This window comes from Columba livia, chromosome 2 (genome assembly GCF_036013475.1).
Source record: "Columba livia isolate bColLiv1 breed racing homer chromosome 2, bColLiv1.pat.W.v2, whole genome shotgun sequence".
NCBI lineage: Eukaryota > Metazoa > Chordata > Aves > Columbiformes > Columbidae > Columba > Columba livia.
This window is the reverse complement of record NC_088603.1, coordinates 27,847,774-27,862,992: the sequence shown is the minus strand read 5'-3', so window position 1 is coordinate 27,862,992 and position 15,219 is coordinate 27,847,774. Positions and strand designations below refer to the sequence as shown.

Below are 15,219 nucleotides of genomic sequence, written 5' to 3'. Positions count from 1 at the left end.
GCATGATCTCTGCTGTGTCCCACGAGAAAGCTCCCTGTCTATCCTGGCAAGCCCCTGCAGAACATGATTGAAAAATAGTGTTGTTTCCAAATGAGTTTGCTTTTCTTTTTCCTCTGTAGCTAATAGGTTTGCAAATTAGAGTCCTTACTCTGCTGACAATCTTGATCACATGGACCTTTGCTTGAGGAATAATGTTCTTCACCTAGAGCTTAAATGTAGGTGCCTTCATTTGGGGCTTTACAAAATATCTATCTATAGAGCAAGGGTTTATGTATGTGACGTTTGTTTGGTTTGTTTTTTGAACTCAGTATTTTGACTGCTTTGTAAGTGGATGAAAGCTTTTAACAGTTAATAGGTGATGAGTAACTGACATTTCTGTGACTATTTTCAGGGAGACCGTGGAATGAGAGGTTATCCTGGGCCCCCAGGGCCACGGGGCATTGGAACAATTGGACCTAAGGTTGGTACGATGCCGTGTTGAAGCTTTTCTGCTCTTTTGTGATGCTGGCTGCCAGGCTGATCTGTCGGACACAGAAACGTCTTCATCAGTTTTTGATTTATATTGGTGCAAGTGCAGGAGAAATCAAGCATAAAAACATGGGAACTGACCATACACTTCTACAACCAGATTAGGAAGGAATACTGACCAGATGACAATTGCATTTGCAGCTAAACTTTATGAGATTACAGCTGGAAATTGAACAGAACAACCCAGCTGATAAATTATTTAAATGATGCATTCTTCCATTTCTATCTATTTTGTTTCCAAGAGATTCTTTTGTGGTGGAAAATATGTTAAATGTGAATTTTATGTTTGTAAATTTTGCTCAATGAAATTGGCTCCAATTAATTTAATTAGTAAAACCATTAGGAAAGAAAAAAAACATGAAGACAAAAAGGTCAATTCTATAAGCAGCCAGCATGCAACATCTGCGCATTTTTTTTCTCCCTCCACTAAAGTGATTTATAGTTCAAAAAAGACATGCCGGTAAGAAAAGAAATTCAATGCATGCTTGGATTTCTTTATTATAGATGTATTCATCAATCATTTTTACAGAGGCAATGAGGAGAAATATTGTGTATATTTCTTTACTTAAATTAAAAATAGATATACCTCGGTAACTTTTTGTGTGATTTCCTTAGCAGAGATTAACAGAAGTCTTCACTGCCATTTTTAATAAACCAGTATGTAAATGGGGAAACATTTCTATTACCACCCTGTTACAGAAATGCAATAAGCAACAGAGCATGGATATTTTCTCAGGATGTATCACTTTCACAGGCAAATTTTATTCTTTAATTATTTTCAGCTTACTTGTTCCTGGGCTTTCCTGGGAATTTGCCAAGAATTTGCAAAGACCCACAGTGAGAAACCATTAACCAAAAAGAGTTGGAACTATGGTCTTTGACGTGGTTTTACATTTTGCTTGCAGAGCCTTTGAGATTACCTTCTAAATGTTACCAGGAATAGAGTTCACTGCCTAATTCTTCTTTTTGTGCCCCACTGACTGTTACAGGGTATCATGGGACAGAAAGGCATGCCTGGTCCACCGGGACCCTCTGGTGACAGCATCCAAGGAAGCAAGGTAATCCACTTTAATGTGAGATCTGTCCAGTGTCTTTTCAAAAGTGTCTCTTAAGGAGATTCGTTGTCTGTTTTTCTCTTTGCCACTGAGTCAGTGAGCTCCTACAAATTTTCATTGTATATTTAAATTTCTTCTTCATAAGGTATGTAATATTTAGTTTAACTCTTGAGTTTTTGCTATTGTTGGCACCCAGTTGCTCTCCTATTATTCTTGCCGTTACAAAGATATTTAACCTGGGAAACAAAGTGTAATCTTTATCACATCTTAGTGATTTATTTAGAATTAAAGGACACTCCAATGAAAACATCCAGGGTTTTCTCTGGGTGACCTTGTAGAAGACAGTAACAGAGATCTATCATGTCAAAATAACTCAAACAATAATTACAGGAGTATAAAAGAAATTAGCCAATCTCCCACATACTCTTCATCAGGTTTTTAATCACCCAGTTCCAGCCATAATTACAACTTCTCTCCTTATAAGGAGAAATACAAACATGGTAACATGTTTTGAACATTCAAAGTTAATAAATTGCTTTGTAATAAATCTGTGGAAGAAAATTATTAAAACTGGAGGCATTAGCGGAGAGCAACCCGAGTGTCTCCTGTTTCTCTTAAATCAGTGTGCTTGAAGTAGAGCATATGATTGAGTATTTCCCTGTATCAGGACTGCACTCAGCTCTCCAGCTCTAGGCTGTCAGAGCACTAGTGATTGAGTAATGGGGTCACTGGTTTTTTTGGGTTAGGAAAGATGCCTCCCTAGACTGCGGTTGACTGGAGACACTAAAGCCACCAGGGAATTCATTGACAAAACAGGTTTTAATTGGAAAACAGTGACATGCTGAGACAACAAAAACAACAAATCATTGAAACGTACCTTGTTGGCAAGATGTTTCAGAGGAGAACCTTTCTTTGTTTCAGCATGGAATTACTTCATACAAGCTTTACCAGAAAAGCACAGATTCCTTCTGAATTCGTTTTGTTCAGTACTTGCTCTGATTTCAGCTTCAATGTCTTCTATTTTCTTATTAATTTTTAATCATGCACTGCAGAGAGACCTTCTTTTTTTTCTTTCTTTTCTCCGTATTTTATAACTCTCTTTGACAGATTCTGATTTATCTCATCTCAGGACTTCCCTGGACAGAGATCTCTACACAGTTTGAGTCATGACTATGTAGATCTTTGGTTCTGATCTATTTGCAGTTTTCTTCTGTATTAATTGTTATCAGTAACCACAAAGCTATTATGTATTTTAATGTGAGGGCATAAGCAACTTCTTATTTTCTTTTCTTCCTTTGTTTGCTGAATCTCTGAAGGCTCTTAGCTCTATTTATATGGAAAATAGAAAAATTTCTGCCATCCCTGTATGGCTTTATGGTATAGAAAAACTATTTCCTTCCTGGCTTTAACAGACATTTCTTACATGTTTCCAGAACCTAATACTTAGGATAGATATTTGTTAATACTATGGGTATGTGAGGTTATTTATAAAAGCGCAATTGCTATTCTGAACAGAAATGTTTCAACAATCAAATGTGTCTGATGATACATGAAAAAATTATAGATTATATCATATCTTTTTGGTTTCTGAAGAAAGATAAAGGTTAGTCAAAATATTCTCAGTGTGTACATATACATCTCACTCTCTGTCTCTCTCTCTGTATATATAGATACACACAGTTTTGGATGTTATTTTTGCACTGCTATGAATAAATATCTAAAGCATGTTTTAGATTTGCAAAGAATTCAGTTGCATCATGGAAGTTTTCTAGTGAAAGAACATGGTCCACTGACATGCGCTATCAGACAAAGGTGTGTTTGTAGTGTAAGGATGTGGAATCTAGGGATGTGGGGAAGTAACATGGGTTCTGGCTGTGGAATCTTTGGGTTTGAAAACAAAACTGCAATATGTGGTGGATCAAACTCAGCTGGTGTTGTTTCTACAGTGTTCCACAAGTTGTGTAGGTACAGGCTTGTCATTTAAATTTTCTTCTCTTAGGAATCACTTTTTAAAATTCTGATTATTTTTATATAATTCTTAGGAACAACTTCTTTCTGAACAACTTTGGCAACTGTATTGCTCCTGTAGTACCAGTTTCCTCCATACACTGATGCTCGTTGAGCTTCTGTTGCTTCTGTCTTTCCATCTCTTCAGAGCCATATCAGGCTTTTTTCTTTTGGCCACTGCTCATCAGCTTAAAAATACCGTGCTCCTGGATTTCAACTATCACTCAAAGTATTTTTTAATATATATATACATAAAGCTTAGTTTGTATATGGTAAGAACGGAATGTCAAAAATGAGATGGTTTTTGAGTAACTTTATGTTGATAGCTACTTTCACGGGTTTTCTTTTTTATGCTTGGTTTCCTTTCAAAACCACAGTCTAGACATTCTCAGATCTGCACTTAGTTCATAGAATGACATTTTTACATAGAAGTCTGCTTATTGATCAGTAATCTAGCAGGATATTGGGGTCAGGGATCCAAGTGTATGCATTTTTACGTGCATACCACTTTGGTTTTTATGATAAGATTGATGGTCAGGTTTGAATTTAATCATGTAAAGGGATTGAACTGGGAAAGCAACATATTTTTAAACTAATACAGCATAGTTGTTAGTTTTTACTATATGTTCATTTATGGTATCTATTAATATGATAAATCCTTCTTGCACAAGTAGAGGAAGCAAAATTTGGTTCCTCAGTTGACATTTAAAGGATAAAACTCACACGTGTGCCTGTGAGAAATGTCAGCTGTGCAGGTACAACATTTTTTAGAAGGTCTCATTCAGTTTTCATGGCCTGAGGACCACCCTAACAATGTCAAATGTAACAAAAAGCAGCAGTCAATGTTGGATCTGACATTCATTATTAAGGAAGGACCACTGGAATACACAGCGTATCGTAATTCTGGTTCATACATACGTGCTCTGCAGATCTGCAAAGGTGTTAATTGGAAGTTGTGTGAGAACCCTAGTGGGGAAGGAATATTAGTAAAAGATGCTTTAGTGAGACATTCTGAGAGCTCTGGACTGAAAAGAGTAAAACTAAGCTTGTACTTGCATCTATAGGCTAGGTTTGGTACAGATGATGACTGCTCCTGATCTCATTGCCATTTTCTTGAGCTGGTTTTGGTATCTGCACCATCACTGCTGTAATGGGAATTACGTACATAATGTGAATTATGGTGAAGCATTTATGTATCAGGGCATATAATCCCGTCTAGCTGTGTTTAAAATGTACACAGCAGTTGATACAAAAAACATATTGTGTTTCCATATTAAATAAAACAAGAGATTTTCTGGAAGCCAGATGCTGTGACAGATTTTCTGTACATACTTTATAACAGCTGTGTTTTACGCCCACATGTTGTGTGCCCACACTGCTGGCATGAACATGCTTCTCAAGTATGTGTGCGTACAGGTGGTCATGGAGAACAATCATTATAAACAACTTCAAACTTGGTAGCTGGACTGATACTGTCTTTTGAAGTACCAGCAGAAAGATGTTCTGGTCTCCACGGTGTGAAAAGCAGAGAAGTCTTTTTATTTACTTAAGGCCAGAAAAACTAAGTCAACCCCGAAGAGATTCTGGGTGTGTATTTCTAGAGAAGCTTTGTGTTGGACCTGTTTTACTGCTTGCAGACTGGATGAATAACTGTTTGAGCCACACTGAGGTTACTTTTGTCTTTCATCTGTTTCAGTGAAATTACAATATTTCATTTAATTAATCAGAAATAAATTCTCCATTATATACCTTATAAAGGCTTCATGTGTGTTCTGAATCAGACAAAATTACTTATTTCTTCAGCTTCAGACCACTGTTGTCTTGAAAATGTGTTTCATTGCATAATACAATCGTCTGGCTTTCTCCATCATGCAAAATGTTATAAAGTGAATACATACAGCATAGATTTTACTTTAATTTTTAGTTAAACTTACTTTCCATATTCTGTTCAGGGAGAAAAAGGAAATCAAGGTTTGCCTGGCTTAAAGGGATCAATAGGAATTGGCCTTCCTGGACCAAAGGTAAATCCTGGCTTTGTGGTAAGGAAAAAAAGATAATTTTTTGTTCTTTATCAGTTACTTGGTGTGACAAGTCTCTGAAGATAAAGAGAAGGCAAAGACATTGCCCTGTATAGCTAGCAAGGTAAATGCCTACTATTATTGCTTTATCTGGGAGCCTGCTTTCAGATATTGTCTTCATAATACATACAAGATAAACCAGCCACACACACCAAGAAAAAAAAAAAAAGGAAGAGAGAAAATTTATCTTAAAAGCTTGTTGAACCATAACTCCAGCTCTGACTGTCAACACAACTGGAGTTACTGATTGTGTTTAATAAGGTTGTTTTAAATTAGGGAGACTATGGAGATAAAGGTGATCCAGGGAGCAAAGGTGCCAAAGGAGAGATTGGAGACCCAGGACCTCCAGGACCAAAGGTAAAACATGTTTTCATATTACTTCATTTTACACAATAGAAATTAGACAAATTTGGCTTTTATTAATTATCTCACTCTACCTGTTTTCAGGGAATTTGGGGAAAAAAAGGTGAACCTGGTCTTTCGGTAAGTATGTAAAGGAACTAATTTAAAAGGTAGGAGTTTATTTGGGAAAATATTTAAAAACTATGTGATGTTACACAAGGTTGTTTAAGGGGCATTGCATTGCCTGCAATTTGTAAGTAAATAAATAACTAAATAGATTTTAGCAATCTTAAAACTAGAGCACACAGCAAATTAATACATATTCTTTTTCAGAGAGAAGAAGTTATCAGGCTTATCAATGAAATATGTGGTAAGCATTCCAGTATGGAAAAAAAAAACAGTTCTAATAAAACACACTGAATTTACATTGACCAAATAGATTTGTCTGTTGCATATTTGTGTGTGAGGATACTGATGTAAAACAATGTTCACTATGTTCCCAAATCTATGCTGGAAGTAATGTCCAACTCTTGTTTCTGTTTATCAGTATCAGTAACTATACATTAATTAATTATTTGACCTTTAACTGACTATAAATCTGATATATGGTTTCTCATAAAATGTCTGAAATATTTCTTCTTCTAGGTTGTGGTATCAGATGTAGAGTAACACCACTGGAACTAGTCTTTGTCATTGACAGTTCAGAAAGCGTTGGACCAGATAACTTCAATATTATCAAAACTTTTATGAAAACAGTAATTGACAAGGTATCGGCCAACCACGCTACAGCCCGCATTGGCATCGTCAACTTCAGCCATAAGGTGGAGTTGGTGTCTTCTCTGAACCAATACACAACCAAAGAGCACCTGAAATCCGCTGTTGATAAAATGCCCTACTTAGGAGAAGGCACATACACGGCTTCTGCTATCCAGGAATCCATTCAGCTATTTCAGGCAGCGCGCCCAGCAGTAAGAAAAGTGGCTGTTGTAATAACAGATGGGCAAGCAGACACTCGTGATAAAGTACAACTGGATACTGTAGTAAGGGAAGCCCATGCTACAAATATCGAGATATTTGTCATTGGCATTGTTCAAAGGACTGATCCTCATTATGATGATTTTCTGAAAGAAATGCAGCTCATTGCAACAGACCCTGATGATGAACATGTTTACCAGATAGATGACTTCATGACACTTTCAGGTAAAAGAATCTATGTTTGAAGGGGAAATTTGAAATAGGTGTTTAAGAGAGTTTAGCCTTTTCCACAGGAGGGCAAGGCAGCCTGCTGAATGGCAGCTTAGGTTTCTCTTTTGGATGTGGCTCTTTCTTCTGTTTCTCTTTTCTTTGGCCAGATAAAACCTTTGCCAAATTTTTACCTCCTGCAGAAACAAACACAACGAACACCAGTTTTCCAAGCCGAGGCCTTCTTTGGGGCACTTCTCTTTTGTGAGGGTTTGCATCAGTCTTCCCTCGCAGTCCTTTTGTGCTTTGCCATGATTTCATTCCAGAGAAATGCAGAGTTTTTTCCACCTTGGTGCAACATTTCAGTCTCCCTCTCTTTCACATGGCTGTTGCCAATCTTAGAGTCCCTTCACTCTCCCTTACAAGCACTCTCTTGTTTGTATTTTTTTTTGTACTGAAGGCCATAAGGAAACCTATGCTTTCATCCAGGGAAAAGGTGGTGGAGCAACAAGCAAGGGAGTGGGGTCTAATAGGACATTGTCTATTTCAAACTGTGGCTTGAAAAATTGTGTGGCCAGAGCTGGAATCAGGAGAAAATCCAAAGGAAACCTATGACCTGTGAAAAAATTGCATTTATCTAGATTGACTGCAAACTAGCCCTACAAAGTATATTTTTCCTGAGCAAAACTTTTGCTGAGACTGTGGATGGAGTTAAGTCTGAATTTAAGGCATTAACAGTGAGAACTGAGCCCAAGCTACAGTTCTGGTCACAACTAGGGTTAAACATAGGGCTCTGACTCAGGCTCCAGCATTCACCATAAAAGTATTCCCAGTCACTGAATTTTTTGTGCAAATAAATAGAATGTGCCACGCAGTTTTTCTTTTTCCTTCCTACATGTAAACACTTTCTTGCCTTCACTCAGTTTTGTTGTTGTTGTTTTTTTTCTCACTGTTGAGCTATTACTTGGTATTTTATCTGTTTCTTCTTAAACAAAAGGGCCTTAAAATCGGAGTGCATTACTTACTTCTCAGTTGCATCTTGACAGAACTTTAGAAGATGGCCTTTCACAATTCACTATCATTGAAGATTTAGGGTTAATACTGCACTAGAAGCTTGTGGTGAATCATTATGACTTTTCTTGATTACCCTTATTAAATTTAATAATTTTGTTAAAATTTTTAGCTCTTGAAAATAAACTGATCACAAAAATCTGTGACAATGTGTCCGAAGCCTACATGAGAAAAGATAACATTTTATCTCCAAGTCCAGAATCCGAAATTGCCAGTGAAGTTACTAATACCCAGTTACCTGAAGTGGCTACTTTGGAGATTTATACACTTCCTACAGAAGGAATTAGTTACCCAGTAAGTAAAGAAGTAACAGTTATCAAATGTTCTTAAAAGATGTGTGTCTTTGTTTGAATTAAAAAAAAGATCTTTGGAGAAGCATAATGTACATGTGTTTATCTATCAATAACAAATTCCCTGTTCCTCCTGCCTGTAATTTCTTGACATACTGAAGATGTCAGATCATTCACAGTGGGTGTACTAGATGTTAAGAAGCACTGACTTACCCCAGGGTTTCTTCAATTTTTTGTTTTATTTATATTACAGACTAAGTAGCAACTGAAATTTTGCTTCAGCTGAATTAATTTTGCCTAGTGACTAAATGGAAGGTATTACTTTGCCTTTTCATTGAGGTCTCAGCATCAGAAAATGCATTTGTTAAAATTATCGTCACATCCTGAGTAATCACTAGAAGGAGGTCTGAACCCACCTGCTGTTAATGGTATTTTTTCACACATTAATTAGCAATAGTTTCCTACATAATTGTCTCGATTTTTTTTCTCTTAGCATCTGAGCCCAGACAGAATTTTAAGTTATAAGATTTTTGACTCCTTTTGCAGCTTAGTCCACCACGGACCAGATATACTAAGCTGCTGCCATCTGCTCAGGATCACACCACAACCACCTCTGCTCCCAGAGAATCAAGATTTCCCTCGCTTTATGACATATCTGAAATCAGACCTCAGAATCCCGCTGTCAATCCTTTGTTCAGTGTCACTGCTGCTGAAGATCGCCACCTGACGGTGTTGCAAACACAGGTAGCAACAACCCAAAAAGGTGAGTACTGTCCTCAGATCCTGGTTAGCCAGTCTGCACCAAAACCAACCAACCAGCAAACCTCACTCTCTCCCCAAAAACAGTTACTAGATTTTACCACTTTTGTTTTTCTGGATGCTCTGGCTGTGGACATGGTGAGAGCCAAAGTTTCAAACCAAGATGACAAACAACCTCTATGTACCAATTGTGTGCTTAGGTATTTAAATAGCAGTGTGGTTCTTACATCAGGATTTAGGCAGTTTTGTTTCAAATTGTTCTTGTATTTGTTTAGACCTGTTCAGGTAACTTATTAATAAACATGGAACTTGGGTACAAATTTGAGAGGAGCATATGTACTCCCAGGTACTACAAGGAAAGAAAGGGGTGCTGTTCTTACTGAATGAGGCACTTCTAGGATAATGTAACTTATCTGCAGATCCCAAGCTAACTTGTACTGACACACTTTCAGATCCAAGGTGCTTGGAACCTATGCAACCAGGGGATTGTCGGGACTACGTGGTGAAATGGTATTATGACAAGAATGGCAATTCTTGTGGCCAGTTCTGGTACGGAGGTTGTAACGGTACCAACAATAGATTTGAAACAGAAAAGGAATGTCGAGAAACCTGCGTTGATTGATGAATAAGTAAGTTATCTCCATCAGGTCGTCCTTCAATCACCTGTTTTCCAGGCTAAAAAGATTGAGGTTATTTAAATGGCTCCCCTACAATGCATACTTATCACATCATATATTATACCTTTGATCAACCTGGATATGTTTCTCTGAAAATTTTTGAGATGGTGCGATCAGAAGTGAACTTGGTGGTCATATATTTAGGCACAGTGAGGTATTCTTTCTTCTCTATTCCTTGCCTTATAGTTTCTAACATTGTATTTGATTTTTTTTTTACCATTACTGAAGTTGAAGATGGTATCTTCACAGATTGTAAGTCAAAGAACTCATCTATAGGATAAGCTGAGAACCCATCATATTTAATGTAAATTTAGGATATTTTTTCCCCTCATTTATTATTTCACACATATCAAAACTCAGTTTTCCTTTGCCACTCACAGCCTACGCCATCAATATCACAAGGTCCTTCTGTAATTCTTGCAGTCACCGCTTTTCTTTACTCTTCAGAGTAACACAGTGTTATCACAAACTTTGTCACCTCACTTTTTACTCCCTTCCCTAGATCACTTACAACTATACTGAGTAGGACAGACTATAGCGTACATCCTCCAGTGACTTCTTTCCCCTGACCATTTATGCCCTTTCCTTTGTTTTCCTCTTCTCACCATTATAAATTAGAAGACTATCCATCTCAAATCAGTATAACCTTCCTTTGGGGAGGGACCTTACGTTTTTGAAATTCAAGCAGACTGTACTAACTGCCTTAGTTCCACATGCTCGGTGAGACATGGACCTCAGAGCATGCTGATCAGCAGTGCGTAACTTCCTTTACAGAAGCCGCAGAGCTCATCCCAAGAAATAGTATTAAGTACTTTATTTCATCTTTCAGTACAGGAAAATTCCACTGAGCTGCAGTGTGTTGTTTTTTAAAACATTTCATGAAAATTAATCAATCCCTTATTTCTTCTAGAAACAACTGCTGTTGGCAGCTTTTAAAGCTGGAAGTTCACGTGTATTGAGGAAGAAATGACCGAGAAGAATCCAAAATTATATCTTAACATGAATATATTACTGCCATGCTCTACAGCTTTCCCCACTATGGTATTCACATTAACTAGATTGTTGTATAACCTATGTTATCTGCAACACCGTAGCAATAACTTACAATCACACATATACACATGGAAACATACCTTTTCCCTCCAAATTTATATTAATTTGTTACTACTACATGATGAAAGTCTATTTTTACAATTAAAATATCAAAAGTGCTTGCATTCAACATTTAATGACAGAGGTCATGTGCTCTAAACAAGAGTAAATGGTTCCTGAAATTAGGACTCTTAATACAGCATTTAGAGACACAAAGTAAGAGTTCCATTAATTAGAGTTCCTCTTTGGAGTGTAAATACCACAGCTATATGTAATTAGAGGGTTAGAGGGTCCCGCCCTGCATTTAAAGCACATATGGATTAACATCAATATAATATTTTCAACTAATTATAAAGGTAGGACTTTTATTCAGAATTAAAAACAGGATTCTTCACATCCTTCAGGCTAGTCAATACATTTCAATTTCTCAGGGCCTCTGTGTTAAAGAAAACAAAACAAAAAATCACTCTAATATATGCTATTAATTTTTAAAAGGGAAAAGCACTGAAAGACGCATATAAATGTTTACATATATATTTTCTACTTTTAGCCATAATCCTATGTGAATGTATCGTTAAAACTGAAAATGCCGAGTATGTGATTAAAATGGAAAGCAATACCTGATAAAGAGTCCTGCGTTGTTATTTCTTTGCAAACAAATAACTAGTATCTACACAGACAGTTTGACAGTTGAACCACCCCCCCTTGTAAGCAAACGATAGCATCTACAATGCAAAATGAACTTGTTCCCAGCAGATAGGATGCAAACTTCATTCTGTGGAAAGATTTACCTGAAGTACAGTTTCAAAGTTTTATTTTTTTTTTCCAAAAATCTGGCCTTGTTAGTGAGTTTCAAATGAGAAAAGAATAAACTGACAGCGTCCCCCTCCCTGAAAAATCTTGTTCTTATTATACTCAGAACTTATATGATGATCACTCAAAAAAACCCTGAGGGCACGATTGATTTCTGTTTGCCATGGAGCAGTAAAACTCAAGGTCACTACTTTGTGCTATGTGTCCTGTGATATCCTGAAAATGAAGGGATTTGGTACAGAACAAAAGTCAAGCTGTTGAAATTGAGAATTAGTTTCATTCACACGAAAAAAAAGAACTCAGCAAAATTTGACAAAACTTTTAGAAGTCTGTTAGGGTTTTTTCCATCAGAAAAATAAGTTGTTTCAAAGTATATCACAAATGCTGTAGACAGACTCTAGTGGTAAACAAAATCAGCTACATATAAAACTGGATGTAAGCAGCAAATAAAATAAAAGGTCAAGTAAAAGTTTTCAAGCAGATAAACTTCCTGCTGGTGGCACAAAAAGATCATGGAAAGAATCAAACTACTGTTCAATAGTAAAACCAGTGCCATCATACCAAGAATACCTATGGCTGGAGAACTTTAATAGTGAATTCATGTCTAAAACAAGAGAGGAATAAATGCAAAACTTAGGGGAAAAGAAGAGCAAGAGGGATAGAGACAATGATGCTTTCAAATTGGCTGGAAAAAGTAAATTCAGAATTTAACACATAGTAGAATATGTTAACATACTGTCAAACTTCAAAAGTGTATTGAGAGACTTTTTTCCTAGGCTAGGTGTCAAATCCAGTATTTTGAATTCATTTCAGTTAGGTGACAAAGGCAATATACAGAGAGAGACGTATACAGATAGAGATAACTAGGGTGACGGAGAGGTAGGTAGATACAGGTAGATACAGGAATAGAGGTACATATTCAGGTGAGGATATTGAAAAAAGAGCATTTCATAAATCTACTGTGGATTACTTTACGGATACCTGTAAAAAAAAAAATCTCTTGAGTGTAACAGGTGCCAAGACCCACTTCATTTTGCGCCTGCCAGGAATATTGTAGGTTTAGCTCCTCTGCAGGGTCTTTCAAATCTGTGCTAATCTTCAGTGCCTGGGCAGTTGCTGCAGGGGTGGGATTAGCTCTTGTGTTCGACTCCAGATCTCCAGATAAAGAGACAGGTCTTGTCTAAGAAATACTAGGGATAATGAATGTGGGAATAATTGTGAAGAGGTAAATTATAGGTTTGCAATAACATCTTCTCTAATCTTTAGTGCAAACCTTTCCAGTATAGTTGACAAGCTGTAATAAGTACAAATAGTGACACCATTTGCTATGTAACAATGCTTTAAAAAAGGAGCACTTTTAAACATGTGTACAAGGAATCTTCTTAATGCAATGAAACCAGTGTGATACAGAAGGTCACTGCTTGCTTTTCCACTTCTGTAGGGTTGACTAAACCTTTTGTAGCAAAGAAGCAAAAGTGTAGACTATAAAGTTGTGGAGGTTTTTTTGTTGTTTGTTTGTTTGTTTGTTTTGAGTGCTGTTTAAATCAGATCATTTCAAAATAAGTATCCCTTTCTATTCAGGTTTCTCTGTGAATCCCCAGACTACAGACTCTGAATGTATGCTCTGATATTTAGTAAACCATGAAAAAAAATGTAAGTCCTTGCCAAAAGGGCAATTCTTCTCTAAATCTGTATCAGCGCTGACTGGCAGCATCGGCTCCTGTGTCTCTTCACCCAGTTCTGCATCCTCAAAGGTGTCTTGGGTCAGGAAACCAGGAGAGGGCACTGCTTGCCAAATGCCCACCGCTTTATTCTCGAGTTACATAAAATCCTAAAACATCATTACTAACTGAAAGCATTACTGTTTCCATTGGCAAACAAACAAACACTTTAGTTACATTACAGGCAAATTTTAAAAGCAAGAATGGTTTAATTATGAAATTTTTAAATCTTCTGCTAGACCAGGACAAATGCTATAAACCATAAAAGCTAAAAATGGTTGACAATAAGAGAGGTGCATTTTTCTGTAGAACTGATCATTATAAGGTGAATTCTTTTTCTTACATCCTTGCTTCTAACAGAAGTGAAAGGAAAAGAAAATGAACATGAAAATAGTACCACATCTGCTCATTGCAGGACAGCAGCAGCTCTTCACTTCTCTAGCAGCCTCTTGCTAACAACTTTAAATTGAATTCATCGTTTGCTGTAACCCCGCTCAGTCGCTGCCTGTCCCTGGGGCCCATTCAGAGTGGTTAATAATGCTGCCTGTTCATTGACCGTCCTGCTGTCTGCACTCCTCCGTTTTCTCCCACGTCTTCCAATTTCCTCTCTCTTACCCTAAATTGACCAAGGATACGCAACATTTCCTGCACTGCAGTTTCAAACGTCCTCAGAAAACTGATTACCACGTTGTTTCATTTGCAAGTTGCTCTCAAAGACATTCCTTGGAGGAACAAAAAAAAAGACAAAGACTTTCCTGATAGCACGGCTGAGACCAGAATCCACTTTTTTAAAAGACAGATTTTATGGACAGTATAGATTTATCGCAGTATTCCTGCACTTTTCTTGCTTAGCTCTTTTGGTGCCATCTGTAGATCCCCAGCGCACCCTGACAAAGCTTGCAAAGGCAACCAGCCCATAGCACATAGCTTAAAGCAAGGTCTCATGGGTAACTTGATGAATTTTTTAAAATATCTTTTATTAAAACCAAAACAAATAACTCCTCTTCCTCCACCGCTAAGTGAAAGGGCCAGCGTCTTCCTGGGCAGGTGTGTGGGCTGGGACAGCCCAGCTTTACCTGTGGGTAGAGCAGCTTTTCTAAGCTCTCCTAACACACAAGGTACTGTAGGTCCAGCACTGAGATATTTGACATCCCCATTATCTACTGTTTTTCCTCCTACAGCTTCTCATCAATCATCCTTTATAATCATTTCAGTTTTTGAAATTGCACAGGCAAACATAAGCAGACATCTCAGCTATCATACTTGGTAGCTAGATTATGAAGTATAATGATATATAGTTAGTAGATTTTTACTTGAGACAGCCTTAAATATGTGTCTTTACTATTATCACATCTTTTAGTAGGGACAGAATCAGGCCTAAGCTTCAGGCATAAATGAAACCCAGATCTTGAGACAAATTCTACTTTAGTTTGACTTTTCTTTTTCTTCCTCCCCACTAAACAGGAACATATAGAAATTCAGCCACATGGGTAAGGCTCTAAAACATGATCCATAAAGACTTTCTAACAGTATGTGAGACCTATTTTAAAGTAATTTCTAAGACAAGAAGAACACATGGGCTCTCCTCCTTGTGTCAGTCTCTG

The 15,219-nt window shown here is 37.2% G+C and overlaps 1 protein-coding gene across 3 annotated transcripts in view; it reads left to right on the top strand.

The window, feature by feature from the left end:
• The window catches only part of COL28A1 (collagen type XXVIII alpha 1 chain), a 56,682-nt gene extending 44,973 nt beyond the window's left edge, over positions 1-11,709 (top strand). For all 3 annotated transcript variants that reach the window (XM_065051139.1, XM_065051140.1, XM_065051138.1), the window contains 11 exons: positions 392-460; positions 1,518-1,586; positions 5,543-5,611; positions 5,945-6,025; positions 6,116-6,151; positions 6,344-6,380; positions 6,656-7,210; positions 8,376-8,557; positions 9,100-9,316; positions 9,765-9,941; positions 10,900-11,709. In XM_065051139.1, the coding sequence (XP_064907211.1) occupies positions 392-460; positions 1,518-1,586; positions 5,543-5,611; positions 5,945-6,025; positions 6,116-6,151; positions 6,344-6,380; positions 6,656-7,210; positions 8,376-8,557; positions 9,100-9,316; positions 9,765-9,934 (1,485 nt within the window). In that variant the 3' untranslated portion in view covers positions 9,935-9,941; positions 10,900-11,709. The remainder of the gene's footprint in view (positions 1-391; positions 461-1,517; positions 1,587-5,542; positions 5,612-5,944; positions 6,026-6,115; positions 6,152-6,343; positions 6,381-6,655; positions 7,211-8,375; positions 8,558-9,099; positions 9,317-9,764; positions 9,942-10,899) is intronic.
• The last annotated feature ends 3,510 nt before the right edge of the window (positions 11,710-15,219 follow it).